Source organism: Sus scrofa, chromosome 7 (assembly GCF_054392235.1).
Source record: "Sus scrofa isolate SSC_HxYL_T2T_F1_AM1 chromosome 7, Sscrofa_HxYL_maternal_Yorkshire_Landrace_v2.0, whole genome shotgun sequence".
Taxonomy (NCBI): Eukaryota; Metazoa; Chordata; class Mammalia; order Artiodactyla; family Suidae; genus Sus; species Sus scrofa.
Window position 1 is genome coordinate 107901341 of NC_139389.1, and position 24712 is coordinate 107926052.

Below are 24712 nucleotides of genomic sequence, written 5' to 3' on the forward strand. Positions count from 1 at the left end.
TCCAACCAAAAGACACAGACTGGCTGAGTGGATACAAAAAACAAGACCTGGGGCACATGGATGGGTTTTGAGTAGGGTGATGGTAGGTTTGGGGCCAAAGCTTGAGAAAACTAATTTCTTTTCTTTTTTGTCGACACCCATGGCATGTGGAAGTTTCCCAACCAGGGATGGAACCTGAGCTGCAGCCGTCACCTATGTCACAGCTGTGGCAATGCCAGATCTTTAATCTGCTGCTCCACACCAGGAACTTTGAAAAAACTAATTTTGTCCTTACTTGTGTTATAAATTAGCACAGGGGGCAATTAAAGTTAAAAAGAGACTTGTTGGGAGGCCACTTGTAATAGACCAGGGTTTCTCAGCCTCAGCATTATTAACATTTCAGGTTGGATAATTATTTGTTGGGGGTGGAGTGTTGTCTTTTGCATTGTGGCTGTTCAGCAGCATCTCTGGCTTTTACTCATGAGATGCTATAGCATCAACCCTCCTCCCCCAAAGTGTTTCTTGGGGAGGCAAAATCCACCCCAAGTAGCAGACCATTGTAATAGACCATAAGAGAAATAAAACGGGTAAATGTAACACCTAAGAGGAGTAAAATCTAAAAGCTTTTAGACTCCAAGTGTTTGGATTGAAATGTGAGTGAGAAAGAGGATTGAAAGATCAAATGGAACCACAGAAAAGGCCCTAGAGACCATGTAGTCTAACATGCTTATAATTGCTTGTAAGGTTGTGAACTCTTTCTGAGAGAGTTCGGTAAAACCTATAATAATGACAAAAATTATCCTGTTCGTAGCAATTCCATTCCTGGGAATTTATAATAAATGATTCAAATGAACACAAGTCATCTTTATGTATAAAGCAACAATAGTTTCATGGAGACAGTGACGATGTTCTCAGCAATTGCACTCTCATGCCTACCACAGTGCCCACATATAATAAGGCTCAGATATAATAATAAGTCGACATAAAGTTCAGAGGAGAAGAGATTCTGGGGATAGAAGTTGTAGTTAATGAAACAAAATTCCAGAGGGAGTGGGAAAGGCAGATATCAAGAACAAGAGTAGAAAAGCCCATACCTTCTTTTTTGTGGTGGGAGCACAATGACTTAAAATTTGTGATGCAGCTGGGGAACATGCTATTCAGAAACGAGGAAGACCCGGGGAACACTGCAAAGTGCAGATACTAGAACGAAAGAGGAGTGAAGCAGCCAACTTTTTTCTCCTGGAGTCCCTGGCAACTTGATTTTTAAACTGCCCACAAAACAGAGACACCAGGTTAATCACGCAAGGACTCAGGTGCTCTAGCTGGGGAAGCCAGGCATTTAATTAAGTTAACATTTTCTAACCCGGCGCGCGGGAGGCGCCAGGGGGAAGAATGGTGGGCGTGGACAACCCAGTGCGGCTGGAGGCCCGCCCCCTTCCCAGAGTACACGGCGGCCGCGGCCTGCAAGAGCCGGTTTGTCGCTGTCTGCTCCGGAGAGGGTCGGACCATGGACGGGCTCCGGGCTAGCGCAGGGCTGCTGAGGCGCGGGCGGCTGAGGCGCCGGCGCCAGCCTCAGCCACACAGCGGGTCGGTCCTGGCCCTGCCCCTGAGGCCCAGGAAGATCCGAAGGCAGCTGCGGAGAAGTGTCGCGTCCCGCATGGCCGCGCTGAGGGCCCAGACGCTGCCAAGCGAGGACTCGGAGGACTCGAGGGTGGAGTCGACGGTCGACGGTCCCGTGGACCCGCTGGCTGGCGGGGTGGTGGGCCTTCCGGATGCCGCCCGGCGGGAGCCATATGGCCACCTCGGGCCCGCGGAGCTGCTGGAGGCCTCACCCGCGTCCCGCTCCCTGCAGACTCCTCGAGCCCTGGTGGAGTCGCAGACCCCGGCAGCGCGCTTGGTGGAGGCGCAGACGCCGCCGGCGCGGCTGATGGAGGGGCCCGCCCTGCCCGCGCGCCTAGTGCCGGGTTCGGCGCCGCCCGCGCGCCTGGTGGAGGTGGCCGCTGCGCCGGCCCGCGGGGTGGAGAACTCTACCCTGTTGTGCTCTGCCCAGCACTTGGCGGGCGCCCCGCCGTCCATGGCTCCTGCGACGCTGTCGGGGCCTCAGGGGGAAAGCATGAACGGGGAGCTGCCCTGGGACTCTCCTCTGCAGCGCGTCTTGGCCGAGCTGAACCGCATCCCCAGCAGCCGGCGGCGGGCGGCGCGCCTCTTTGAATGGCTCATCTCGCCCATGCCGCCAGACCACTTCTACCGGCGCCTGTGGGAGCGTGAGGCGGTGCTGGTGCGGCGGCAGGACCACACCTACTACCAGGGTCTCTTCTCTACCGCAGACCTGGACTCCATGCTGCGGAACGAGGAGGTCCAGTTCGGGCAGCACCTGGACGCCGCGCGCTACATCAACGGGCGGCGCGAGACTCTGAACCCTCCCGGCCGCGCCCTGCCCGCCGCCGCGTGGTCCCTGTACCAGGCCGGCTGCTCCCTGCGCCTCCTCTGTCCGCAGGCTTTCTCCACCACCGTGTGGCAGTTTTTGGCTGTGCTTCAAGAGCAGTTTGGAAGCATGGCAGGCTCCAACGTTTACCTCACGCCCCCCAACTCGCAGGGCTTTGCCCCCCACTACGACGACATTGAGGCTTTCGTGCTGCAGCTGGAAGGTAGGAAACTCTGGCGGGTCTACCGACCGCGGGTCCCGACTGAGGAACTAGCCCTGACATCCAGTCCCAACTTCAGCCAGGACGACCTCGGTGAGCCGGTGCTGCAGACGGTGCTGGAACCTGGAGATTTGCTTTATTTTCCCCGAGGCTTCATTCACCAAGCCGAATGCCAGGACGGAGTGCACTCTCTGCATCTGACCTTGTCCACATACCAGCGCAATACCTGGGGCGACTTCCTGGAGGCTGTACTGCCTCTGGCAGTGCAGGCTGCAATGGAAGAAAACGTGGAGTTCCGTAGGGGACTGCCCCGAGACTTCATGGATTACATGGGGGCCCAGCATTCAGACTCTAAGGATCCGCGGAGAACTGCTTTCATGGAGAAGGTGCGGGTGTTGGTTGCCCGCTTGGGACACTTTGCGCCTGTCGATGCTGTGGCCGACCAGCGAGCCAAAGATTTCATTCACGATTCTCTGCCCCCTGTGTTGACTGACAGGGAGAGGGCACTAAGCGTTTATGGACTCCCAATTCGCTGGGAGGCTGGAGAACCTGTGAACGTGGGGGCCCAGCTGACAACAGAAACAGAAGTGCACATGCTTCAAGATGGTATAGCTCGGCTGGTAGGTGAAGGTGGCCATTTGTTTCTCTATTACACAGTGGAAAACTCCCGAGTTTATCATCTGGAAGAGCCCAAATGCTTGGAGATATACCCGCAGCAAGCTGATGCCATGGAACTCTTGCTTCGCTCCTACCCAGAGTTTGTGAGAGTAGGGGACTTGCCCTGTGACAGTGTGGAGGACCAGCTTTCTTTGGCAACCATGTTATATGATAAGGGGCTGCTACTCACCAAGATGCCTCTAACCTGAACTAGTTTCTCTGTTGATTGCTGGAAACAGGACAGTAGTGATTTTCTTACCACTACCACCTTTTTGGAAGGAAAAAAAACTCATGCTCTTACCTTGATCACCATCAGTGTGCTTACATTTACCTTTATGACTGCTTCAATGTCACAGAACTCAGATGGTCTTCTAGAAACCACCACCTCATCTAGGCACAAAAGTAAAAGCAGAAGTTGGAGGTGGAAAAAGGAGCTATTTCTGCAGCAGTAAACTCGATTCCTGATCATTTCAGAGTACCGAATTCATCATCACCCTCAGGCTTAAGCGTACTACGTAGCATTTGCTGTGTTATTCTGCTTGAGACATTATTAGTTTTTATTTGGAATTTGCATCCTTCATTTGAGTTCTCTTAGTTTGGGGGGAGGGTTGGGGTCAGCATCCTTTTCGTAACTGTAAGTTTGTGTGAATGTTAGAAAAGTTATTAAAGTGCCAAAGAATGTTTTCCTTTTCTAAAGGTAGATTATTACATGACTTGGTTTGAAGGAATGTGGGAGGAGGGAGGTAGAGAAAATGTACAGTGGCTGAGATGAAAGGTAACTTAGAGTGGTTGTAGGATTGGGACCAATTTTGCAACTTTGGGGGTAATTCATTTTAATCATGCTTCTTGAACCTCAAACAGCACAATTTGAAAAGTTCTAAGTATATTGTGTTTTTGCTCAGTGCTTGGTTGCATCAGTGGCTGGCACTGTTCATGGAAGAGGCAGAATGTCAACCTAATTATGCTAGCTTAAGTCTTAGTCAGCTACCTTGTAGCAAGCTGGCCATGAGGAAAGGCTGGTGTTCAAGTTACTTTCCACTCTCATTTTTTTCTGGCAGTTGGAAGACACTTTCCCAAATCTGGCAAGTGAATATTCTCATGGTTGGTGGAAAAGAGCCTGGTGTACCAGAAAGAGCACTGGACTTGGAACCAGAAGACCTGGGTTTGGGGTGGTGGCTGGTGGGCAGCTGGCTGAATGACCTGAGGCTGCTGCTACTCCTGGGCACACTGATTTTGTAAGTATGTTTTGGTACAGCTTGATGTCTGCACCTCCTCATTTAGGTTGGAACTTTTAAGATCCTTTTACCATAACTGATAGGTTTCAGTTATGTAAGTTTGAGAACTTTATGAAGTCTTTTTTTAAAAGTTGGAAAAGCATAGATGTATATAAAGTGAAAATTATAGCTCTTCCTCTAATCTCACTTTCCAAAGGTAACACCACTATTCAAGGTTAAGCTATAAGGCTTTTTTTTTTTTTTTTTGAGTGCGTAACCAGATATAGACATAGCAGTTTTGTTTTGTTTTTTTACTCATGTTTTTCTAAGATGTTCTTTTTTTTATCTGACTTTCAAATTGGTTCATTTAGAACCATGTCCCTCATTTTTTTAAGGGACAGATAGCAAATAAAAGACTGGAGGGCAAGGAAAAGATAATGAAGTACTGAGAGGATGGTTGCCAAGAAGAAAAGGAAGTATCCTTTTCTGGCTCTCATCCTACAGGGCTCACAGCTAAGTCCCAAAACATCCAATCCTGGAAGAGGCTTGTTAAAGGAGTCAGGGTATAGGACTCACACATAGAAGACCTACCTTGAAAAGTTTCTTGGAGAAAAGTATGTAGGTCCAGTGGTTTCTGCCCTTCTTTGGGTTGCAAATAAACACGTTTTGCTTCCTCTTTCATTTTTCCTATGACTTTCTCAATCTTGAATATTTTCTGTATCAACAATTCCTTTTGGGTTAATGTTTGAATCTAGATCAGAACAAAAGATGTTGGAAAAAAAAAAAACAACTGTACTAGGCTGCAGATCATCAAAAAGCATTAATAAAGTAACATCATGCATCATGCTTATTAACACTAGGTGGCACATAAATGCCTAAGAACACTTCTCTTGTGATATTTGGACATTATTTTTTAGACCTGATAATGAAAAATTCACTTGAGATTTTTGGGCATGATAAAAAGAACTTGCAAAGAAATGCTTGACGTGAAATTGGTTTTGTGAGTTATATGGAGAAGGAATCTTCGCATTTTTAAAGTCCCCTTCTTTCTATTCCTTCATCTCCTCTAACAGCACTGAACAATGAGAACCACCTGCTCAGCTAGAGTGCCTCTGATGAAAAAGCTCAGATTAGGAGTTCCTTTCGTGGCTCAGTGGAAACAAATCTGACTAGCATCCATGAGGATGTAGGTTCGATCTCTGGCCTTGCTCAGTGGGTTAAGGATCCAGCATTACCATGAGCTGTGGCATAGGTTGCAGACATGGCTCAGATCTGGCGTTGCGGTGGCTGTAGTGTAGGCTGGCAGCTACGGCTCCAATTAGACCTTTAGCTTGGGAACCTCCATATGCCGAGGGTGTGGCCCTACAAAAAAGACCAAAAAACTCCCAAAGAAAGAAAGAAAAAGAAAAAGCTCAGATTAGGAATTAAGGGAAGTTTAGAAGGAAAAAGAAAATGTAGTAGTTGGGGGGCAACTCCAGTCCCTCATTCCTTCTTTATGCATATCTGCAAAAAAAAAAGAAAAGAAAAAGGAGCAAATTGGGTTTAGATGATGATGGGGAAAAAAAAAAAAAAAACAGGAAGGGAAGGAAGCAGTACTTCAGAAACAACAAACTCTGATTTTGAGCACTTCTTGATAGGACTAATAAGAGGTCTGGGGTTTTTTTTGTCTCTTTACTAATAGGATTTTTTTTTTTTTTTTTTTGTCTTTTTAGCTATTTCTTGGGCCGCTCCCGCGGCATATGGAGGTTCCCAGGCCAGGGGTCCAATCGGAGCTGCAGCCACTGGCCTACGCCAGAGCCACAGCAACGCGGGATCCGAGCCACGTCTGCAACCTACACCACAGCTCATGGCAATGCCGGATCCCTAACCCACTGAGCAAGGGCAGGGACCGAACCCGCAACCTCATGGTTCCTAGTTGGATTCTTTAACCACTGCGCCACGATGGGAACTCCCTACTAATAGGATTTTTATAATCCTGTCTCGCACAGATGTGTTTTTATGTCTTTTCTTTTTTTTTTTTTTTTTTTTTTTGTCTTCAGGGTCGCACCCACGGCATATGGAGGTTCCCAGGCTAGGGGTTGAATGGGAGCTGCAGCTGCTGGCCTATGCCACAGCCACAGCCACGCCAGATCCAAGCCTCGTATGCGGCCTACACCACAGCTCATGGCAACACCGGATCCTTAACCCACTGAGTGAAGCTAGGGATTGAACCTGCATCTTCATGGACACTACATGGATACTAGTCAGATTCGTTTCCGCTGAGCCACAACAGGAACTCCTGTTTTTGTATCTTCAAGTGATATTTTATCTGTGGGGTTGTAGAAAGTATTTCTGTGATGGAGAGAAGCATACATACATGCTTAGGGAGAAAAAGGTATGAGGAACTCTTGGGGAGCCCTGCATTTTTTCTTGAAAACATAGCTTGTACTTATCTACCCTGTTCTTGATCTCCTGAAGCATTTCTTGGTTTCCTTCATTTTCTAAGTTGAGTTTCTTCATTGCATGGTGAATTTCTCTGAAAGGAAAGAAGGACTTCTTAGATTGTTCTTCCTATCCTTAAAGCATGGAGGTGGAAAATATGGGGCTTGGACTCAGACAAGAATCCTAAGTTTCCAAAACTAAATGCAGTTCTGAGGAGTTCCCGTCGTGGCACAGTGGAAATGAATCTGACTAGGAACCATGAGGTTGTGGGTTTGATCGCTGGCCTTGCTCAGTGGGTTAAGGATCCAGCGGCACTGCCATGAGCTGTGGTGTAGGTCGCAGAGCAGCTCGGATCTTGCATGGCTGTGGCTGTGGTCAGCAGCTGCAGCTCCAATTAGACCCCTAGCCTGGGAACCTCCATATGCCATGGGTGCGGCCCTAGAAAAGACAAAAAATTTTAAAAAATGAAGTTTTGCTGGGCTTTTGTGTGTGTGTGTGTGTGTGTCTTTTTAGGGCCTTACCCACGCATAGGGAGGTTCCCAGGCTAGGGGCTGAACCAGAGCTGTAGCCTCAGGCCTACACCACAGCCACAGCAAACTGGGATCCAAGCTGTGTCTATGATCTACTTCACAGCTCATGGCAACACTGGATCCTTAACCCCCTGAGCGAGGCCAGGTATTGAACCTGCATCCTTGTGGATACTAGTTGGGTTCCTTAATCGCTAAGCCATGATAGGAACTCCTTGCTGAGCTTTATTTGCAAAATGCTATATGATCTTAGCCAACAGAGGTATTGTGTAATTTTTAAGATGATATATATGAAGGTACTAATAGATAGTATTTATTGAATACCTTTATAGCGGGTACTAACATTGTCTTTAATCATTACCACAGACCAATAAGGCAGACTATCATCTGCATTTGACATGTGAGAAAAATAGGCTCAGAAAATATAAGTAACTTACACAGACTCACATAGCCCATTTCTGAGCTGGGATTCAAACCCTGGTCTTTTTGACTTGAAAACCTGTTGTCACTAAGTAGGCACTTGGTAAGTGTTAGTTGAATGAAAAAACCCATCTAGGCTGGTGAACAAGTATATAAACTACATGAGCTTGATTTTGAGTCTAATTTAGGCTGTTACCCACTTGGGTAAGTAGATGAATGATACAGGTGAAGCTGTGCCATTAAGCAGCCTGGAAAGGCAGGAACATACTCTGTTAACAGGGTTGGAGGAACTAGCATTATAAAAGGTCACGGTGGGAACCAGAGGGTTCGTGCTTACTTTAGAACAGCATCATGGTTCTCTAGGAGCAGCACATCTAGGAAGGTGTCCCTGACACGGTCTCCTTGAAGTTTGAGGGCTAGGATGCTACGGCAAGCCTCTAGTCGTACACCTGGTGATTTTTCATAGTGGACAGCCCAGAGCAGGAGGTCTGTCACCTGAGGACTCACTTGGCCAATTTGTCCTAAAGCTGCAGAGGTAAGAGGGCAGCATGTTTTACTGTCACTTAAGACTGAGTTGGCTGTATCCTAGCATCTAGCAATGGCCTTATTAATAAATCATGTTAATAAAGTGTAGACATCCACTTGTTAAATATTGCAAATGCTAAACTAAGTATTTTGTCTGTACCATCTCTTTTAGATGACAATCACCATTAGACTTTTAAGAATGGGTTAGAGTAGAACATTATCTCTGAAGGACCCCTGGGATGGGGTGTTCATCCCATCCTTGTACGTTAGGATGTGAGAATACACTACCTATTTATCCATTAGGATGTAAGAATACACCGCCTTTTTATCTAGGGATGAGATGTGGGATAGATAAACTCAGAAGATCAGGCTAGTCAAGGCAGGATGGTGGGGAAAGAAGGCAGAATTACTCTGCAGGTTTACCCAAGCCTGATTCTTTTTCTTTCTTTCTTTCTTTTTTTTTGCTTCTTTTTAGGGCTGCACATGTGGCATATGGAAGTTCCCAGGCTAAGGGGTTGAATCAGAGCTGCAGCTGCCAGCCTCCACCATGGCCACAGCAGCTCAGGACTCAAGCCACATCTGCGACCTACACCACAGCTCATGGCAACACTGGATACTTAACCCACTGAGCGAGGCCAGGGATTGAACCTTCATCCTCATGGTTACTAGTCAGGTTCGTTACCACTGAGCCACAGCCGGAACTCCCCAAGGCTAATTCTTATAGAGATCTGCCAGATTGTCAGAAGCAAGGCCAGAGATCTCAAAAAATAAACTCTAGGGAGTTCCCGTCGTGGCGCAGTGGTTAACGAATCCGACTAGGAACCATGAGGTTGCAGGTTTGATCCCTGCCCTTGCTCAGTGGGTTAACGATCCGGCGTTGCCGTGAGCTGTGGTGTAGGTTGCAGACACGGCTCGGATCCCGCGTTGCTGTGGCTCTGGCGTAGGCCGGTGGCTACAGCTCCAATTCAACCCCTAGCCTGGGAACCTCCATATGCCGCGGGAGCGGCCCAAGAAATAGCAACAACAACAACAACAAAAAATAAATAAATAAATAAATAAACTCTAGGAAAATTTGAGGGCGAGATTTTAGGTTTTTAATGGTCTTAAATCTGGTCTTTGTAATTACAGAGTCCTGTGGTTGAAACCTCCAGAGAAAGCAAGTATTTCCAAGAGTGGATATCTACTTGCAGTTCATACCCAATTCTGTTGGCAGGGACTGTCTTTTTGACTGCGCCTTCGGCATATGGAAGTTCCAGATCGGAATTGCAGCTATGACATACACCCAGCTGTGGCAACACCGGATCTTTAACCCACTGCACCTGGCCGGGGTCTGAACCCATGCCTCGGCAGTGACCCGAGCTGCTGCAGAGACAGTGCTGTATCCTTAACCTGCTGTGCCACAGCAGAAACTCCTGGCAGGGGCTGTCTTGACGGTTCTTTGCCTTAACAAGTTTGACTTAGACCCAGACTCAGGATCCTTAACTAAAAATTAAAAAGTCAACTATATGCCAATAAAATTTATTTTAAAAAATTAAAAAGAAGAAAATAATCCTTAGTTTCTCAAGCAAGGAACTTCTGAGAAGCTGTGATCATCCCCTCCCCTACACCCTACCCTTTCCTCAAGAGATTCTGGGGATCTATACTAACACGTGGGGAGGTATTAGAGGTTGAGGAGCTGGTGGGGGGATACCTCGGATGGCAAAGGCCTTGATTTTCCAGAAGGGATCTCTCTGTATCAGATTCAGAAGGCATTCAAGGACCTGGGGTGGATAAAAGGCAGTGTTGAGTGGGCAGAATTAGAGCAAGAATGAAACAGACAGGGACCCCTCTTGTCTTAAAACGTGCTTTAACTGAAAAAGTGGCCTTCTATCAAATCTAGTGACAAATGAGCTGGAGCCTAAAGTACTAGCCTACACACATACTATTATTATCTTGTATCGGTAGATTGGTTTTTCTCAGTTCACAGATCTATGATCATAGAGCCTTCTTTTGAACACCTCCATCAGGTTTTCCACTAATAACTAGAAATTACAACTCCATTCACTGGAGTTGATCCAAGAGCCTCTGGGCACCCATGTAATGAGACATTAGTTAACTGAGGTGAGAACAGGATTCAGAGGTGTGCTCCAGAGTGAAGTCTAGGCTGACTTGGAGCTAAATGTGGTCCTAATTGTTGGTGTGGCCTCTTTCCCTCACCCTCCTGGTTCTGATCTGTGTTTCTTCAGAATGGTAAGTGTACTGTGTACAAGGGCAGCACAGGGCAATGCCCTCTTGGATTAATCAGATGGGTACATGTTCTGTGACTCACCATCTCATCACGAATCTGCAAGGCACCAGCTGCCAAACAAGCTGCCCGCCGAACTGCCATGAAGTCATCAGAGAAGCAGTTCAGAAAGCTTGGGAGAAGCTTGGCAGTCATGAGCTTGAGCTCACGAATCAGGATGAGGGCTTCCACACGCTCCTGGGAATTTCCTTGACCCAGTTTGACTCTGTAAGGCACAGGCACTTTTATTTTTCCCTCCTTAAAACTTTCAGTCCTGCATCCCCAACCCCTCACGGTGCTCTCAGAATAAAATTCAACTTCTGTAGGTTCCCCATTCCCATCCTTTCCTAGTCAGCCTTACGCCCATTAATTTCAGTTTCACCGGGTAAAGACCTCGACTGTTTTCTTTACTCGAATCCCTATTACCTGGAGTATGCTAAGTGCGAAACTATGTTGAAAGACTGAATAAGCCCGAAACATGGCACCTCTTGCTACAGTCAAGTTCTCTTCCCCACTGCCCTCCTATGTGCCATGCTCATTTCTGTATTTGGCTCTCAGGGTGGAATGTCTTTCCTTTCTGCCTTTGTAGTCTTAACCCATCTTTCATGAAACAACCTTACTGGGCATTTGTGTATCTTGCCTGTATAATTAGAATCATGGCATGCGACTGAATTCTCTCAAACATCTAAAGCAGTGCCTAACAGCTAGCAGGCATTCAATTAATTCCTTAGCTACATTGTTAGTGTCTGTAGAAACTGTTAACTTTTTATATAAAAAAATAATAATCTTGCTCTGGGGTGGGATCCAGTACAATGCTGAGCATAGGAGCAGCTCAGCAAATGCTGGCTGCCCAGGCCCCCTGAACACTTCAAGCATAGGAGCATGTCAATATTGACAAGGTCTTACCTGACAGTGTCATGCACCTCCTTCCCAAGGTTCATCTGCCCCAGAGCTTGGGCAGCTGCTTGTCTCACTTTCTTATTCCAGTCACTCAACATCAGCTGGATCAACTTATGTCTCATATCCTATAAACAGGTGGTAGTGATTAGCCACCATTTCTTGAACATCAAATTTGTATTTGGCACCGTGCTGAGTATTTTTGCCCATCACCTAGTCCTCCCAAAGAATCCCATAAGACATATTACAATTGATATGTCACAAAATGGAGGCTTAAACTTCTTGCCCAAGGTCAACCTGTTGAATGCTGGAGTCAGGACTTGGACCTTGGCCTGTTTTTTGTTGTTTTGCTTTTTAGGGCGGCACCCACAGTACATGGAAGAGTCCAGGCTAGGAGCTGAACCGGAGCAGCAGGTGCCAGTCTGCAGCACAGCCACAGCAATGCCAGATCCAAGCCACATCTGTGACCTACACCACAGCTCACCGCAATGCCAGATCCTTAACACCGAGCTAGGCCAGGGATCAAACCTGTATCCTCATGGGTCTTAGTCGGGCTCATTAACCTGCTGAGCCACAAAGGGAACTCCCTGGCCTGTTTTTGAAGCTCATGCTTTACTACATCGAAGCCAATGTAGTCTGTACTTGAGACTTACAATTTGGAGGTGATAATAATAGTAGGTCATGGGGGTGACCACCTCATCCCGATTTGCCTGGGACATTCCTGGATTTAGTTCTCAAAGTCCTACGTACTGGACGAGGTAGGAGAGTTGACCCTCCTGTGTACTCTCAAAGGGGAAGAGATGAAGACTTCTAGTTGAGGATAATGTAATGCAACCAAAGCCATCCTCCCTGCCTGAAACATGCACCTTTTCCACCCCATCTGATCCTGATGTTTTCCTTTTGTTTTAGGATTGTGCTCTAAAAGCATCTCAGTGAATTCTCTGCTTTCTGTAAGCAATTGTAAACCCCATACTTTACAGCTAATTCTGTTATAGCTACTCCTGTGTAACATTTACCAACAGAAGACCTGTCATTGCCGCATCCCCAATGCTGGCATGCTGCCTTGCATGTAGGATGTGGTCAGAGCTGCTTGCTGAACCCCAGCAGTCTGACATGAAGTTCTCATGTTTCCCCTGCCCTCTGCTTGCTCTGCATGGCTTTTTACTCTCAATTGGCCATCCTGAGGGACACGTGCTGAGGAAGTGAAAGAGCAAATGAATCAGATGCTGTTAAAATGACATTGTTAAATGCAGGTTCTGACTGAATTGACCTGAGGTGAGATTTTGCACTTCCAGGTGACACCTTGTGCTGCTGATCCAGGACTTCAGCAGCAGGGTACTACTATAGCAGTTGAGGCAGAATTAACCCAGACTAGAGTGTCTTCAGATGACTACACCAAATGGCTGGATTTTTTTGCTTTCCATGTCAAAGTGTGAAGGTCAAAATGGAGGTCGCTCACTTCTCAGGATGACAGTGTTCTGGGCTGTTTTGGAGGAACTCAGTGTTATAAGGAAAAGGTAGTGGCACCTTGGAGGAAAGGAAAAATCCCATTTGAACAGCTGAAGTTCATTTTGAAACAATGGCAATGGCAAGGCGAAGGTCATGTGAAAGCCTAAATGATGGTCAGAGTTTTCCATGCCTGCTGGGAAGTCTTTTTTTCAGTTCTGTCCAAGCCTTGCTCAGCTGTCTCAGGTGGCTTCAGAGAACTTTAACTGATAACTTCAGCCCACACTAATTTCTCTCTCTCTGAAAGTTTTAAGGGAGTACCTTCTATGTGTCCCTTTTTCTTGAATCACTTGTATATGTTAGTCTTGTAATCCAACTCTGATGTCAAGTTTTTGAAAGTAGGGACAGTCTTGACTGATACTTATAAAAGACCTTGATGTTGAGGCAATGTCAACTTACTATAAAGGTCTCTAAGTGTTTCTCTCTCTGTTTCTTTTTGCTTATTTCATTGTGGTAGGTTACAGTTTGTGGACTGCCACCATGCTGGGAAGCAGTGGCTCAAGTAAGAACAGTATGTTGGCATTTAAAGATAATTCTGGGGTAGGAGTAAGAGGTAGCAGTGTCGGGACAGAGATCCATTTGGTAAGAATGGGATCCTAGATAGCAGCAAAAAAGTAGAAGAGCTCCCTAGCCCAGTTTTGGTTAGACTTTCTGTCCTGGAAACACAGGAAGAGAAGCTTACCAAACTGACATGTCCACCAATCTGGGAGAGAGCCCGGCAGGCCACAATCCGGTCTTTCCATTGATGGCTATTCAGCTCCACAGCAAGCATGCTGTGTACCAGGGTCTGAGGAAATGGAAGAGTTGTATTGATATTTGATGCTGGAACCTTGAAGTTACATCCTAACCTGGCATCCAGCATAACTAATGTTACAAACACAGGAGATGCCATCCCTAGCAAAGGAAAACGTGGGTTTGCAATGGGATGTGCTTCTATCCAAGCCAGCTGACCTCTACGATCGTAAATCAGGGAGCAAAATGTAGATTTAGTAATCTCAACAGAAAATTCCTGACCTCCTCTTCTTCTAGTTTTTTTTTTAATGGCGACACTTGTGGCATATGGAAGTTCCCAGGCAAGGGGTCAAATAGGAACTGCAGCTGCAGGCCTACACCACAGCCACAGCAACAGTGGATCCTTAATCCACTAAGCAAGGCTGGAGATCCAACTTGCATCCTCACAGAGGCAACGCTGGGTCCTTAACCTGCTAAGCCATAATGGGAACTCCCTGACCTCTTCTTGGTGTAACTGTCTCTCCCCCTAAAATGATTTGTATATGCTTCAATCTGTGGATGCTACATTTCTGCTGAAAGAAAACACAGTGGCAGCTCTGTGTGGTTTTCGTGCTAAACAAAACCAAACAAAAGCAAATTCCATATATCACAACTCTTATACATACACAGTGAAAAACCATCTGCAGTCTACCTTTCTCAGCTAGTTGTTGTCACTTTTCCCTGTATACACTCCAGTTCATGCACTTGGTCCAGTTTTACCTGTGCTTAAGATCATCCTACCCAATCATGTGCATTTTTAATTCCTTATATGCACTGACCTCAAAGACCCAGTCATTCCCCCAAAACCTGGGTTTCTTTCTCTGACTCTATAATGGACACATACTGTCTTCCTACTGAGATGGCTCAGGAGCATACAAGACCGGTGCTCCGTGTCTTCATTCTTCTTGTCAAACAGCTGTTGGAGGATCCTCTTAATCACGGGGTAAGTGGCAGCACCTTCCAAAGCCAAGCACTGAGCTGCAGCCCAGCTGTCTGCGCTATTACCTGCCAAAGTGGGGTGAAAAAGGAGTCCAGAATGGCGATCTGTTCTCCCTACAGAGAGACCAGCCTTTGGGTTAGTACCCTAGGCTGCTATCTGCCTGGTATCTCGCTTCTCTGTTTCCCCTCAGTCTCAAAATTCAGCGTCTTATTTAAACCACATTTGAATGGACCATATCAGGGTTCTAAATAATAGACTGAAAATTTTAACCTGAAAAGTAAAATCCTAAAATGTTTTTGTTAGGTAACAGAGCAGTAAGACATCTCCGGCCTGGGTGAGAGAAATAGTTGTTTCCTCCTGTTAGAGACTAGGAAATCTGAAGTGGAGACTTTCTTAAGACAGATGAATTAAGTTGTTGCGTGTCTGCAGAAGGCCAAATCAGTCGGCCAGTTGTCCTGCACCCTTGCCACCAGGCAAGGAACAGGTACGTTTTTCAGACACAGCAGTAAAGCACCTTTTGCTTGTATTACTCTGACGATGCATGTAGACAGTGCCGGTAAGTTAATGTGCAAAATGGAAGCATGATGTGTTTAAGTAGTGATTTTTAAATTTTTAGAAAGGTATTCTTTAATATTGTTATATTATCTTTTCAATTGAAAAGCTAGTTGTGTGGGAGGGGGGCATAGTTTCGAATAGAATGAACCTATAAAACATTTAGCCCAGGTACCACTAGGTGGCAGAGTACCTATTTTGTAAAAGTACCGAAGAAGAACAAATCCTTGAATAACGTAAACCCAGAGCATGATGGTAGAGAGGAAAGGATTAGGAAAAGCTGATGGTGAGATGTCTTCTCACTACCCCATATTTCTAGGTGAGACGTAACAAGGGGTTACTCACTCTTCAAAAGGGCAGCGTGCAAGATGTCTTGGGCAAGAGGATTATGTGACTGTATAGCATACTGGCATAATGCTGCTGCCATCTGTACACTGGCATTCTTGTCACAAAGGGCAGCCTTCAGGGCAGGCTGTAGAACCTCCGGCAAGTCCTGGATAGATGGGTCTTTCCCAGTTTCCTTGTCTGTGATTAAGAGAGAGTCAGTAAGAGGGTGCTAGCTAGCTCCTTTGCTTTTTTCTGAAACACAGCTCTTCCCCGTAGCCACATGGTGACCAACCTCAGTCTCAGCTGCAAGTGCTTACTGCTACTTAATATAATTAGAGTTTAGCTGTGCCCTTGCAATGGGCAGGGGGCTATGGCTCACTTTTATGCTGGCTATGCCTGTTCCTAGGCCTTTAATGATCTGGCCTCTACAGAACTGTATTCAAGCCAGAGGGAAATATTGCCAGTTAGGCTATGGTATGACCTTCACCATTAGTTTTAGTGATGAAAATCAACCTATTTATTCTATATATTTTTGTATTTTTAATAATAGAAAATATATTTAGATAGTGCTTTGCCATTTATATAGTGTTTCATGTTTATTATCTCCTTCAGTCTTCTAACCCCCATTGAAATATGCAAGAATTACTACAGAGATCCCCTGAAATGTGTGTATTTCAGGAGTCCTTTTAGCTTTAACTAAACAGACTCACGAGACCATCATAGGCCACACAAGGCACTAGACTTTGGAAGGAAATAGGATGGGAGAGTAGCTTGCCAACGGGGCAGCATCAGGTGTTCCTTTTTATCAGAGTTTTGTTTTTCTTCTTTTTACAGCCGCACCTTCTGCATATGGAAGTTTCCAGGCTAAGGGTTGAATTGGAGCTGCCAGCCTACACCACAGCCACAGCCACAACAAATCCAAGCTGCACCTGTGACCTACGCAGCAGCTTGGGGCAACGCCAGCTCCGTAACTCACTGAGTGAGGCCAGGGATTGAACCCATATCCTAACAGACACTATTTGGGTTCTCAACCTGCTGAGCCACAACACGAGTTCTTGGCTAGAGTTCTTGAGGTGGTTTGTCTAGCGTTTCATGGAGCCTTCTGGGGACAGCTCAGGAGTATGGAATATACTCTGGGTACAAGTCTTATGTTCCACTAGAGTTATGTTATATGATAACTCTGTAGATGTAATTCCAGGGTGCTCAAAGGGCATGCCCTGGTAAGTCACACCATTCATGGGGGGGGGCAAGGATGGTGCCTCCTTCAGGCATGTGTATTTATTTAATTTATAGTTCTTCCCAGTCCAAATATGGTATCAGTCAGGGTTCATTTTTATCATAAGCAATGTTGCCTACAAAGATAGTTCTTCTCCTAGGGAAGTGATCCCGTTTACCATCACATCCAAAAGAATAAAATACCTAGGAGTAAGCCTACCTAAAGAGACAAAAGACCTGTACTCTGAAAACTATAAGACACTGATGAAAGAAATCAAAGATGACACAAACAGATGGAAAGACATACCAGGCTCTTGGATTGGAAGAGTTAATATGATCAAAATGACTATACTACCTAAGGCAACCTACAGATTCAATGCAATCCCTACCAAATTACCAAGGACATTTTACACAGAACTTGAAGAAACTATTTTAAACTTTGTTTGGAAGCACAAAAGACCCGGAATAGCCAAAGATATCCCGAAAAAGAAAAATGGAGCTGGAGGAATCAGGCTCCCTGACTTCAGACTCTACTACAAAGCAACAACCATCAAAACCATATGGTACTGGCACAAAGACAGACATATAGATCAGTGGAACAGGATAGAAAGCCCGGAATTAAACCCACACACCTACAGCCAACTAATCTATGACGAAGGAGGCAAGAATACACAATGGAGACAAGACAGTCCTTCAATAAGTGGTGCTGCAAAAACTGGACGGCCACATGGAAAAGAATGAAATTAGAACACTGCTAACACCATACACAAAAATAAACTCAAATGGATTAAAGACCTAGATATAAGACCAGACACTATAAAACTCTTAGAGGAAAACATAGGCCAAACACTCTCTGACATAAACAAAGGAACATCTTCTCAGATCCACCACTTAGAGTAACGACGGTAAAAACAAAAATAAACAAATGGGACTTAATTAAAAGTTTCTGCACAGCAAAGTATACCCTAAACAAAACAAAAAGACAACACACAGAATGGGAGAAAATCTTTGCAAGTGAATCCACTGACAAGGGATTAATCTCCAAAATTTATAAACGCCTCCTACAGCTCAATCCCAAAAAAAAAAAACCAAACAACCCCATCAAAAAATGGGCAGAAGATCCAAACAGACAATTCTCAAAGAAGACAGACAGATGGCCAAAAAAACACATGAAAAGATGTTCAACCTCACTCATCATTAGAGAAATGCAAATCAAAACCACAATGAGGGACCACCTTACACCAGCCAGAATGGCCATCATCAAAGTCTACAAACAATAAGTGCTGGAGGGGGTGTGGAGAAAAAGGAACCCTCTTAGCTTGTTGGTGGGATTTTCAATTGGTGCAACCACTGTGGAAAGCAGTATGGAGATTCCTCAGAAAACGAAACATAGAACTAACATTTGATCCAGCAATCCCACTCCTGGGCATCTATCTAGAGAAAACCATGACTTGCAAAGACATGTACTCCAAGGTTCATTGCAGCACCACTTTCAATAGCCAAGACATGGAAACAACCCAAATGTCCATCGACAGAGGAGTGGCTCAAGAAGACGTGGTACATATACACAATGGAATATTACTCAGCCATTAAAAGGAATGAAATAACAGCATTTTTAGCAACATGGATGGACCTAGAAATTGTCATGCCAAGTGAAGTCAGTCAGACAATGAGACACCAACATCAAATGCTTTCACTGACATGTGGAATCTTAAAAAAGGACACGATGAACTTCTTTGCAGAACAAATGCTGACTCACAGACTTTGAAAAACTTATGGTTTCCAAAGGAGACAGTTTGGGGGGTAGGGGGATGCACTGGGGTTGTGGGATGGAAATCGTATAAAATTGGATTGTGATGATCATTGTACAACTACAAATGTAATAAATTCATTGAGTAATAAAAAGATAATAAAGATTAAAGAAACACTTTAATCTTTAGTAGGTTATCAGGGCAACAGGTAGCTTATTTCTCACGTAGAAGGAGAATGTTTTGTTAGCCTTTTATCCACAACTGTCTTCATTTTATAGATTAAGGCGTCTGAAACTTGGAGAGGTTAACTGACTTTCCAAGACATGGCAGAGCTAGACCTGTAACTGAGATTTTGTATTTTCTTTTTTTTTTTTTTTTTGTCTTTTTGCCATTTCTTGGGCCGCTCCCGCGGCATATGGAGGTTCCCAGGCTAGGGGTCGAATCGGAGCTGTGGCTGCCAGCCTACGCCAGAGCCACAGCAACGCAGGATCCGAGCCGCGTCTGCGACCTACACCACAGCTCATGGCAACGCCGGATCGTTAACCCACTGAGCAAGGGCAGGGATCGAACCTGCAACCTCATGGTTCCTAGTGGGATTCGTTAACCACTGCGCCATGACAGGAACTCCAGATTTTGTATTTTCTAATCTGTCCTTTTTACTACTGCTGTGGGCCACTACATCATCTGTTAAGAATGGGCTAGATGGAAATATGTGCATTTCAGAGGAATAGATAGAAATCAATTGAGTTTTTCAAGAAAATGAGTAAGGTAATTTTCTTTGGGAAGGTTTGGGGAGAAACAAGACAAATCAAAATCTAGACACCCAGGAAATGGATCACATGAAAAGTACAATTCTTCTCGGGGAAGACAAAGGCATTCTTTGGATGTGTGTAGAAGATTTGGTGATAAGATAATATCTGTGGCCACCTACTGAAGGTTTTTTCTATGTGCCAGGCACTAACAGACATCATTGCATTTAATACCCAAGAAAATAAGAAGTTAAAATAAAAAATGTGACTGGGTCACTTTGCTGTACAGCAGATATTGGCACGACATTATAAATTAACTATACTTTAATTAAAAAATACATAGAGAGATAAAAAATGTGTATGTGTGGAAGCATATAGCAAGGACATTGAACTACATCTGGGTGGTGGGGCCAGGAAGACTCCTTAGAGGAGCTGATACCTTAGCTGAAAATTCAAGGGCACGTATAGAAGTTAATCTGATGAAGAGAGAGGTAGAGTTTTCCAGCAGTGGGAGCAGCATATTTGAAAACCTGGAGTTAAAATGCCCATATCGGGAGTTCCCGTCATGGCACAGTGGTTAAGGAATCCGACTAGGAACCATGAGGTTGCGGGTTCGATCCCTGGCCTTGCTCAGTGGGTTAAGGATCCAGCATTGCTGTGAGCTGTGGTGTAGGTCACAGACGCGGCTTGGATCCCGAGTTGCTGTGGCTCTGGAGTAGGCAGGTGGCTACAGCTCTGATTGGACCCCTGGCCTGGGAACCTCCATATGCCACGGGAGCGGCCCAAGAAATGGCAAAAAGACAAAAAACAAAACAAATAAAATAAAATAAAATGCCCATATCTGGAACTCAGTAGACAGGATATAAGTGAAACAGAACTTTTAAAACTTGACAACTTTGGAGTTCCCGTCGTGGCGCAGTGGTTAACGAATCCGACTAGGAACCATGAGGTTGCGGGTTCGGTCCCTGCCCTTGCTCAGTGGGTTAACGATCCGGCGTTGCCGTGAGCTGTGGTGTAGGTCGCAGACGCGGCTCAGATCCCGCGTTGCTGTGGCTCTGGCTTAGGCCGGTGGCTACAGCTCTGATTCGACCCCTAGCCTGGGAACCTCCATATGCCGCAGGAGCGGCCCAAGAAATAGCAACAACAACAACAACAAAAAGACAAAAGACAAAAATATATATATATTTGAGGGAAAAACTGTAATTGTAATGTATACATGTAAGGATAACCTGACCCCCTTGCTGTACAGTGGGAAAATAAAATAAAATAAAATAAAACTTGACAACTTTGGGAGCTCCCACTGTGGTGCAACGGGATCAGCAGCATCTTGGAAACCCTGGGACGAGGGTACGATCCCCAGCCCAGAATAGTGGGTGAAGGATCTGTCATTGCCTCAGCTGTGGCTTAATTCGAAGCTGTAGCTCGGAGCTGATCCCTGGCCTGGGATCTCCAAATGCCGTGGGGCGACCAAAATAATAATTATTATTATTATAAAAAAGAAATAAAAACCTGATGACTTCATAGAGATAAAATTAGCTCCCATTTCTAAGGTGTTCCTTGCCTGGTAGAGATGGCAGAAAAGTAGACAATATATCAGAATGATAAATATTAGGGCAAAATAATAATAGGATGCTACCAGCAGCTGAGAAGGAAAAAGCGTCAGCCCAGGCTTCACACAGAAGGTGGTACTGAAAGGGTACCTGAGGGAGAAGTAAGAGTCTGGTGATTTTGTGTCCTTTCAATAGCATTTTATAGTTAAACCAGTTTCTCAGCAGATTACAGTTCTGGCTCCTGCAGATGGGAAATTTTCCCTTTTTTTTTCTTTTACTGTTTATCTAGCAAAGAAAAAAAGCTATTGACATTTCTTTTTCAAAAGATTACGAACCATTGGGAAGAATGGCCAAGTCTCTCTCTCTCTTTTTTTTTTCTTTTTAGGAGCACACCTACATCATATGGAAGTTCCCAGGCTAGGGGTCAAAGCCAAGCTACAGCTGCTGGCCTATGCCTCAGCAATGCCAGATCCAAGCCAGGTCGGACCTACGCCGAAGCTCGAGGCAATGCCAGATCCAGATCTTTAACCCATTGAACGAGGCCAAGGATCAAACCTGCATCCTCACTGATACTAGTTGGACTTGTTTCCACTGTGCCAGAACAGGAACTCCTAAGAATGGCCAAATCTTTTAATTCATTTTACAAAGCTAATAAAAACTAAAGCTTAATAAAAATAGTATAAATATAAACTAGAGGTTTCTACTTATGAATGTAGTACATCACTCTAAAATATTAACAAATTAAACCCAGTGGAATAATGAAAGTGTCATCCATTGGGATTTATTCAAAGCATTTAACAACAGAATTCAGCATAACCACAAAAAGAGAAAAAACTAGAAAATGGCTGGTAAAAATTCAACACTCATTTTTATAATAAATAGAAAAGCACATATATGTTAGTATGTTTTATAAAAACATAGGGAAAGACATGGAAAGCCAAACTAACATATGTTACCCTGAGGAATGGCAAGGGGGTAAGATGGGGACTGGGAAGTGGGATGGGGGAAGGTAACTACTCTTTTTATACTCCTCTGTGTTGGCTGATAATGACACTTTTTTTTTTAAAAAAGAGAAATGTTTAGAAAGCAGAATCCGAGAGAGAGGACAAGATGGTGGAGGAGTAGGGAGACACGCTCACCCTCTCCCACAAACACAACAAAAAAAGCACGTCTACAGAATAAAGACTCGCACAGAACAGCAACCAATCGCTGGCAGAGGAACCTAAACTCCAATAACGGCAAGAAGTTCGTGAAATTACTGGGCAGAACGGGAGAAAAGAGGAGAGTGAGAGAAGGTGAATCCAAGCGGGACGGGCACTCCCGAAAGGGAACTGCAGAGGAGAAAGGGTTCCCGCACCCTGGAAAGTCACCTACCAGGGGAAAGATCAAACAAACCGGAGAAATCTCCAGATGCAGAGAAGAGTGTAGCAGTAAGTTGGAGTACGGAAAAGCTGATCAAGAACCCAACGGACCATCTGAACTACAGGCACAGTCACCAAAAATTGAGATGCCTGGGTGGGGGCTGGGCACCGAGACCTCGCCTCCGAAGGTTAGTCCCCGAGAAAGGGCCGGGCGACGCCTGGGTGGGGGCTGGGCACCGAGACCTCGGCCCAAGAGGTTAGTCCCTGGGCTGGGGGGGCGGGGCGGAGTGGAAACTGCTTGGGAGGTCTAGAAACCATTTGACGGGGCAGAGACTGCCTGGGAGACTAGAAAACAAAGCAGAGGAAGGGAACAATACTCTAGGGGCGGGGAAGTGGAAAGCCGCATCAGAGGGAACCTGGGAGAAGAGCCTGGTCTGCGCCCCTGCTGGGGAGGGGAGAGAAGAAGGGGTGGGTCCCCATAGAATACCCCCCACGCCACAGCAAGCTTACAGGCCCGCTAGCTAGCAGAAAGCTGTGCTTCCCAGTGCATTCCCTCCCCCCACCCCCACCACCCCCTACGCTCTCGCCGAACCTGGGGCTGCCTGCCATCCAGGAGGGCTGGCCTCAACAATTGCCTGAAGCCTACCACCGCAGGGGCTGTCCCTGCACAGGTCTGCTTGCCCTTTGGAGGGGCTACACTTCCACAGAGCAGCACCAAACACCACCAGTCCCCGAGAAAAGGCCTGCAGCCCAGAAAAGCTAGAACAAGCCTAGCCAGGCCGTGAATAGATCGGCCTAATTCTCAGACGGTTTTTCTGAGTCGGGCTGCCCCGGGGAGGAGCCTCTTGGGTCTCCAACGGCCCTGCTACCCGCCCAAGCCCCCAGGGGGTGCTGAGACCTAGTGGACCAGCTGCATATGACTGCCAGCTCCAGGCAGGACCCCCTGCAGCCCAGAAAAGCTGCAACAAGCCTGGCCGAGTCGAGAAAAGATCTCAGACGGTCTTTCTGAGTCGGGCTGCCCTGGGGGAGGAGCCTCTTGGGTTTCCAGTGGCCCTGCTACCCGCCCAAGCCCCCAGGGGGTGCCCCACTCCTGCAGAATAGCTGCTCAGCACCACCAGCCCCCTGGAAGAGCCCCTGCAGCCCAGAAAAGCTGCAACAAGCTCGGCCAGATTGTGAAAAGATCTGCCTACATTCTCAGGCTGTCCTTCTGAGTTGGGCTGCCCTAGGGAAGAGCCTCTTCGGTTCTCAGTGACCCAGATAGCTGCTCCAGCCCCCAGGGGGTGCTGCACCCCTGAGGAACAGCTGCCCAACACCGCCAACCCCCTGCAAGAACCCCACAGCCTAAAAACACCAGAGCAAGCTCTGCATGACCAAGTGAAATCTGCTACCATCGTGGTGTGGACCTCCCAGTCCTGTCTGCCCTCAGGAAGCCCTCCTTTGCTTCAAAGAAACACTGTTAGCCCCATCAACACTCCAGAAAAGCCACACTGCCTCAAAAAAGATTGACCAACAACGCCAGCCCTCAGGAAATATTCCACGGCAGTGACAAGGCAAACACTGCCCGATAACGGAGAGTACAACTCTCTCAGGAGAAAGAAAACAACAAGCAAGATGAAGAAGCTGAGAAACCACCCCCAGTCAAACCAACAGGAGAACTCACCTAAAACAGTCAACAATGAAACAGATCTCGGCAGTCTGACAGATTTGGAGTTCAAAAGAGAAATAGTGAAAATACTGAAGGAATTAAGAGAAGATATGAACAGTAATGCAGATACCCTCAGAAAGGAACTAGAAAATATAAGGAGGAGCCAAGAAAAACTAGAACATTCATTTGCAGAGATGCAAACTGAACTAGGGGCAGTAAAAACCAGAATGAATAATGCAGAAGAACGAATCAGTGATATGGAAGATAGAATAATGGAAATCACTCAATCCGGTCAACAGACAGAAAACCGAATCAAAAAACTGGAAAGCAATATAAGAGACCTATGGGATAATATAAAGCGGGCCAATCTACGCATAATAGGAATTCCAGAAGGAGTAGAAAAAGATAAGGGGATGGAAAATATATTTGAAGAAATTATCGATGGAAACTTCCCAAATCTAAAGGATACTGGGTTCAAGATACAAGAAGCACAGAGGGCCCCAAACAAACTGAACCCAAACAGACCCACACCAAGACACATCATAATAAAAATGGAAAAAGTTAGTGATAAAGAGAGGATCCTAAAGGCAGCAAGAGAAAAACAGAATGTTACCTATAAGGGAACCCCCATAAGAATATCAGCTGATTTCTCTACAGAAACACTACAGGCCAGGAGGGAATGGCAAGAGATATTTAAAGTGCTCAAAGGAAAAAATATGCAACCTAGAATACTCTATCCAGCAAGAATATCATTTAAAATAGAAGGGGAAATAAAAATTTTTTCCAACAAACAAAAA

The 24712-nt window shown here is 45.8% G+C and overlaps 2 protein-coding genes across 12 annotated transcripts in view; one reads left to right on the top strand and one right to left on the bottom strand.

The window, feature by feature from the left end:
* The window catches only part of HEATR4 (HEAT repeat containing 4), an 81737-nt gene that overhangs the window by 2401 nt on the left and 54624 nt on the right, over positions 1-24712 (bottom strand). For all 9 annotated transcript variants that reach the window (XM_084969689.1, XM_084969693.1, XM_084969692.1 and 6 more), the window contains 10 exons: positions 15663-15842; positions 14670-14830; positions 13737-13841; positions 11558-11676; positions 10697-10877; positions 10079-10148; positions 8201-8390; positions 6932-7010; positions 5087-5246; positions 3613-3671 (listed from right to left, as the gene is read on the bottom strand). In XM_084969689.1, coding sequence (XP_084825815.1) covers positions 3613-3671; positions 5087-5246; positions 6932-7010; positions 8201-8390; positions 10079-10148; positions 10697-10877; positions 11558-11676; positions 13737-13841; positions 14670-14830; positions 15663-15842 — 1304 coding nt within the window. The remainder of the gene's footprint in view (positions 1-3612; positions 3672-5086; positions 5247-6931; positions 7011-8200; positions 8391-10078; positions 10149-10696; positions 10878-11557; positions 11677-13736; positions 13842-14669; positions 14831-15662; positions 15843-24712) is intronic.
* On the top strand, positions 1420-17840 carry RIOX1 (ribosomal oxygenase 1). Of its 3 annotated transcripts, none has more exons than XM_084969720.1 (3): positions 1420-3244; positions 4340-4516; positions 17021-17840. In XM_084969720.1, exons 1-2 carry the CDS (start codon positions 1487-1489, stop codon positions 4478-4480), a joined length of 1899 nt encoding a protein of 632 aa, XP_084825846.1. In that variant the 5' UTR covers positions 1420-1486; the 3' UTR covers positions 4481-4516; positions 17021-17840. The 3 variants fall into 3 exon arrangements, with proteins under 3 accessions (XP_084825846.1, XP_020955151.1, XP_005666404.1); XM_021099492.2 differs by lacking the exon at positions 17021-17840 and adding an exon at positions 9517-9934; XM_005666347.4 differs by lacking the exons at positions 4340-4516; positions 17021-17840 and having other exon boundaries at positions 1420-3977.